Here is a 6,301-nt window from a genome sequence, read left to right as displayed (position 1 = left end):
GTGCAGCGCTTCAAGAGCTGACCTGCGTCTGACCTCAAAGTGCACAAGCTTCAAACTTCAGCGTTGGCTGCGATTTTGAAGCTGAAATCGCGTTCGGTGCGAACGCAGCATTACTGTGCCTGAGTTATTTGTGATTAAATAAAGAAATTTTGTAATTTTTTAGCCTCGCCTAAAAATTTTTTTAAATCAACAGTGCAAAACACATTGAAAACTCTTGTGACAACCCAGGAATGCCCTTAGATTTTATACACATCTTGAGAAAAATTGTAGCAAAGTAGGACTGAATAAGTTGAAGTATATTCATTTCACAAAGGTTTTAGTGAGCAGTGTGCCAGGTGGAAATGGCATTTTGGCACAATTTAGCCAAATGTACCCAAAACTGTGTCAAATGGGTTTTTTAACTTTTATAAAAGAGAATATGGTTTAATTAAAATGTTGATTTCTATTGTAGGACTCATTCTGCATATGACATAACCTTTTCTTTTTACATTTACACTGTGCATCATCAAAATCAATGAATGGAACCTAACTCTGCCTCAATGTTTTACGCATGACGGCTGTTATTTATATTCTTGGTTTCACACAAACTTCACRTCACCAAACAAAGAGTAACACAGTGTCAAGATATTTCCCTGAATTTGTGAGAGTTTCGTCTTTTCAAAGATACCAAAGGGAGGGGTAGGATCCAAAACTTGCACAGCAGCAGATGCTTCCTGATACTGAAACGGTCTGCGACAGTTCAAGTAACTTACAAATGTTTATGTAGCTCTAAAATCATAAATATTTATCCAAAAATAATTTGGCGACTCATTTTAAAAACATTAAAGACACCTTTTGTGACGGACTTAGAAAAAATTTGGGAAAAATAAGTTTTACACCAACTTTAGCAAACAATGTAAAGACACCATCTGTGGGCCCAGTACAGAGCCTCCGGGATCAATAACATATTCTGATAATAATATTTATTTACTTAAATGATTTATGATTTTGCCTGTGTTCATTTGTCTTTATTGTCTGCAAAATATCCCATAAATCACTGGATGTATTTTAATGAAACTTTCAGAAAGTAATCAAAGCAAATGGTCAACCTGATTCAAGATGGCTGCCACAGCTAAGTGAACTTAGCAAACACAAAGTAGTTAAAACTCAGTCTGACAGATATTTAGCTACATTTGGTTGTTTTTTATCGGAGGTTCATTAAGAACACAGACAGACTGACGGTGTTTTTCATCTCTGGCTCTGTGTTGCAGTGGAAAACCTGAATGTTCTGGTCCCGGAGCTGCTGGACAAGCTGAAGGTGGTCCAGAAAAAGACGCCTTTCAACAACGTGACCACCAACATCATGAGAGTCAGAGAGCTCATTTCTCAGGCCAGAAGCGTTGTCAGAAAAGTTAGTCCTCTTTCACGTTCACATTTTTACCTTCCAGTAAAATACTGTATATAACAATTAAAAAGAATATTTTACTAACACAATGAATATTGAACTTTAGGCCTATTCTAAGTTTGAAGAATTGTCAGAGGATTTCATCTTTGTTCTGAAATAATATTTATCAAATGATTTTAATCTGTTTCACACAAGCAAACTTCATTCAAATGTCTACAGGCTTGGTTTTAAAATAAAACTGATAGCAACATTAAAACAGCTGAGATGATTTTGGACCCAAAGTGCAGACAAACACCTCCAGAGGATTTCTATACTAAAATAAACTGACTTTAATAATAAAACAAAAAAGCTGTTGAGGCAGCAAAACAGAGACATGACTGAGGAACAGACAAACCAACAGGGAACAACTGGGATAAGGATCAGGTGGGCGGGGCTTGTTTTAACTGTTTTCCTCATACATTAGTGCTACTTTAGTTACAAATCCTCTGTCTAACAGGACCTGTATGGACACAAGTCCTCTGTCTAACACAGGGTTGCCCAAGCATTTCCCCTGAGAGCCAAAATTGAAATCAATCTGAGGGCTGCAGGCCAAATGCAGTAATATAAGAAATCCAAATAATTCTTAAGTAAAGTTGTTCTATTTTTCATGATTAAGCTAGCAGCCAGTGCGGCTGCCCACATTCTTTTTTTGTTTTGTTAAGGTTTTTTTTCAGCCCATGGACCCGGAGAAAATTCTACGTATGCTCAGGTAACTTTTCATAATTTAAAATTTGAGTATATGGGGTCTTATAAGGTGTGAAAATCTAGATATGGGCTTAACAACCGTATTTATTCAAGTATAATACATACAATTAAATCCATAAAATCATCCATAAAGTTGGGGGGTAGTACTATACTCGGATAAATATTTTTACTTTTGTATTTTAATTGAAAAATCAGCTTCATTCACAAAATTATTGAGTTCGGAAATGAGACCACGCTGTAAAACTCAGTTGAAACGAGCTCACCTCTGACACTCCTCTGTGCTTCAGAGCGAGATAATAACAGATCCAGGCAGGAGACGTGATGTTAAAAAATGGGTTAAAAAAGCAGTCCTGCACCTTAACAAACTAACAAACTAATGACATTAGTGTGTGACBGASCYGCTCCTGGAACAACAACAAACACATGTTCGTCTGTAATGGCTGCCGTCTACCGGTGTTCTGAAAAAGTTTGTATCCCTGAAAAAACATTTCCCCACCACAGGGGGCGCTCGCGAGTAGGAAGTAATCTGCTTTTCCCCCACAAGATGGTCCAAATCTCATGTGAAGTCTCTGGCTTTTGTGTTGGCGCCTCCTGGTGGACTATGTGTAAAATGTCAGAATTCATATGATGCTGCTACAGCTGATATATATTTGTTGTCAAAATACCTTTTAGTACATATGTTGTTAAAATAAAATGAACAGTCCAATGATCATTTTACTGATATGTATAAAGACTGCAAAGGCTGAAAAATCTTCAAGTCAGTATGAAATTGGAGGTAGTTTGAAGATTAAATTGTTTATACTTTTTAAGCACAAAGGGGGGGGTCGTATTATACATGAGATCATATTATACACGAGGTCGTATTATACATGAGATCATATTATACATGAGGTCATATTATACATGAATAAATATGGTAATCTAAATGTCTCTTGTAGTTACTTGTATTTTATATTTAATCTTAACATGATTACAATCTAGACACCAGGACAACGGCTTTTGGGCCAAATCCAATGGCTTGGCGGGCCAATTTTGGCCCACGGGCCCCACTTTGGGCACCTCTGGTCTAACAGGACCTGTATGGACACATCAGCCTGTAAAGCTCCAGCAGCAGAATGTTTCATGTGAAAATATCTTGAAGCTGTTCCCATCAGAAACTTGAACTCTTTCTGTGTTTTGTTTTGTTGTTTCCTGTAGGTCCAGGTCTCGATGCAGTTTAACGGACAGTCTGCAGTGGAGGTTCAGCCGCACTGCAACCTGAACGAGCTGAAGACAGTGACGTCTATCAGCCTGTTCATCAAGGTGGACCCAGACAAGGACCCCATAGAGGACCGGATCATCTTATACTTGGGAGACAGAAATGTGAGGATCCAACTTTCATGCTTTGTTTCAGAATCAGCTGTTAAATAAGTCAAGTAAACTTTATTATCCCTGAGGGGCAATTTGTTGTGCAGACAGCAGTGTAAAAAAGAAGAGAAAAGAGAGAAGGAAAACATGCAAGTACAATACACAAACATAAAAACRTACATATATTCCATATTAGCACTTACAATATAGGCCAATTGCAGCTGGACAGTAGGGCAGTCTGGATCTCCGTCCTGGAGGTAAGAGGGGGAATTCTCCCCAAAAAGGATGACTTGAATCTTCCAAAATGATCTTAACCTTCTTTAAAGACCTGAAATTATCAATCAATCAATAACTTTATTTTTGGTAAATTTTTCACATTAAACATTAAAAAACAACAACAAACAAAACAGAAACAATAAACAAACTCATAATTGACTAAAAAGAGGGATAGGCTGAAACCAAGCTCATTCTTGCCCTATTTTATACTCAACAACCTACCAAGATATCTTCACAATACATAAATAAATCTACATAACAGCTGTTTTCATTTTACATTTCAGAGCTCTTTTAAGATCATCATTCACTKCATTTTATAGTTTCACACCAACAACTGAAACACATTTTGTCTTTACCTGATTCTTCTCTTTTACATTCAAATATAAATAAACCTCGCAGATTATATTTATTCTCTCTTAACTTAAATAATTTCTGAATACCAGAAAGAAGACTTTTGTTCAATGCTTTAGACATTATTTCCAATATTTTTATATAAACAATATCTTTAAATAAATTACGTCCAATGAAGAGTTTATCAGTGGGTTCATGATATCCCACTTTATTAATAAGCCTTATAGCTTTTTTCTGCAACTTAACTAATATCAATGTTTGTTTTACTTGCATTTCCCCAGATTTCTGAGCAGTATGACAAACAAGGCAAAACCAAGGAGGAATATATAATATGCAAACCCTTAATATTTATTAAATCTTTAATTTTAAACAATATTCCAATAGTTTTTGCAACTTTATTTCTAATATATTCTATATGAGGCTTCCAGCTGAGTTTATTGTCTATAACAATTCCTGAAAAATTTGTCTCAAACTCTTTCAATTTCAACTCCATTTATACATAACTTTACATTATTATGGATCCGATAACTGGAGAATACCATAAACTTAGTTTTTCCTTCATTTAATGACAACTTGTAATAGTCAAACCATGTTTTCCACTCAGCTAGCTCTTTTTCTACTGTTTTTATTATTTCATCCATATTTTTTCCAGAGAAAAATAGGTTTGTATCGTCAGCAAACATTACAAACTTTAAAAGATTGGATACTTCAAAAATATCATTTAAGTAAAGTATAAATAATTTAGGTCCTAGAACTGAGCCTTGAGGAAGACCATATTTAACCATTTCGGTCTGTGACTTTGTGTTGTTAATTTGTACGTATTGTAGTCTATTACTCAGATAACTCTTCAACCAGTGATATGTTACCCCTCGTAGGCCGTACAGTTCACATTTACCCAATAATCATGCATGAATTATAGACCTCACTCAGGTCATTTAGAGACATGCCAGCAATTTTACAACAAATCTTGACAATATTTTGCAAGTGATACTCATTTTGATGGAAAGTGACCCGTGCCAACAAATAAAAGCAAAAGTAAGAACAGATTTAATAAAATCAGAATAAAACATCTTCATAAAAACAGGGCTGATATTAAAAGAGCTAAGCATGTGATAAACATGCATCTGCTGGTGTGCTTTCTTTACCACACAATCCACCTGTGACTCAAAACTCAACTTTTCATCAGTAACTACTCCCAAGTATTTACACTGCGGCACCAGTTCCACTGTTCGATCGTTAATTACCACTGGGGAGATTGGTGTGGTAATCCTCACAAGGTCTTGGTTCCAGTTTAAAAACTCAACTGAGCCATGCTCAGGGATTTCACTGCTATAAGATGTTTATTCTTGTTGAGCTTTGAGACTGCGTGTCTCAGATGTTCGTGGATGTAAAGCACACGTTTTATTTTTGTTGACAGGTCATGTTGCATGGCTTGTGTTAAAAGATTAAGAATAGCTTATTTGTAAAAGTGATGGATGATCAGTCAGCTGCTCAGATGGCAAAGAGCACAGAATGCCAATCTCCTGTGAAGCTGACTCGCTGCTCAGTCTCCTCTCCATGACCACAGACAGACCAGTTTTGACCAGGTTACTCTAAAAACTGGACGTCCCATCATTTGTCCTTAATGAACAGCAGCAAATGTTCATGCCCTGTTTCAGTGTTTGAGTTGATTATCTTTTGTCAGTAAACAGGAAGCTGGTGTTGACGCTCTTTCAGGTCAGAAGTGTCACAAGTGGGAGTCATCAACTCCTGAGGTCTGCAAACCTTATCTGGGGACTCCAGAGCTGGATTTCTTTTCCTGGGATTAAAGTCACAACCTTTCTAGGTCAGGTTATCTCAGGGGGGGAAAGAGAAATAAAAAGTAAAACAAAGGAAGACATTTTTTTGAGACTCTCTTCACTTGAGGACATGATTTCACCTTCTTGCCCACAATTATACTCCAGACAAAACGTTTTTGTCCTCTTGAAATAAAAATCTCAGCTCACATTTTGTTAGATTTGTAGTATTTTTTCATGATGCCAAATTGTGGTAGATTTTTATGGGGTGCCGTTTGTAAAGTTACACAGTCAAAAATTACCACCAATATTTTTGTTTAATTTAGACTTTTATAAGAAAAAAAGAACAGATTTGTTTTTCAAAGTCAGTTTTTCACCATATGATTCATACATTTATAAATGTCATAGTTTATAAACTAAATAT

General features: G+C 36.1%; 1 protein-coding gene across 1 annotated transcript in view; it reads left to right on the top strand.

Annotated features, from left to right (window-relative positions):
• The window catches only part of lama4 (laminin, alpha 4), a gene marked incomplete at its 3' end in the record, with an annotated part of 62,466 nt that overhangs the window by 43,327 nt on the left and 12,838 nt on the right, over positions 1-6,301 (top strand). Inside the window, 2 exon segments of the mRNA XM_014030930.1 lie at positions 1,251-1,390; positions 3,326-3,490. Of these exon segments, the coding sequence (XP_013886384.1) occupies positions 1,251-1,390; positions 3,326-3,490 (305 nt within the window).

This window comes from Austrofundulus limnaeus, unplaced genomic scaffold, assembly GCF_001266775.1.
Source record: "Austrofundulus limnaeus strain Quisiro unplaced genomic scaffold, Austrofundulus_limnaeus-1.0 Scaffold1145, whole genome shotgun sequence".
NCBI classification, from domain to species: Eukaryota; Metazoa; Chordata; class Actinopteri; order Cyprinodontiformes; family Rivulidae; genus Austrofundulus; species Austrofundulus limnaeus.
Note: the sequence above shows the minus strand (reverse complement) of the source record. Positions and strands in the feature narration are given on the sequence as shown.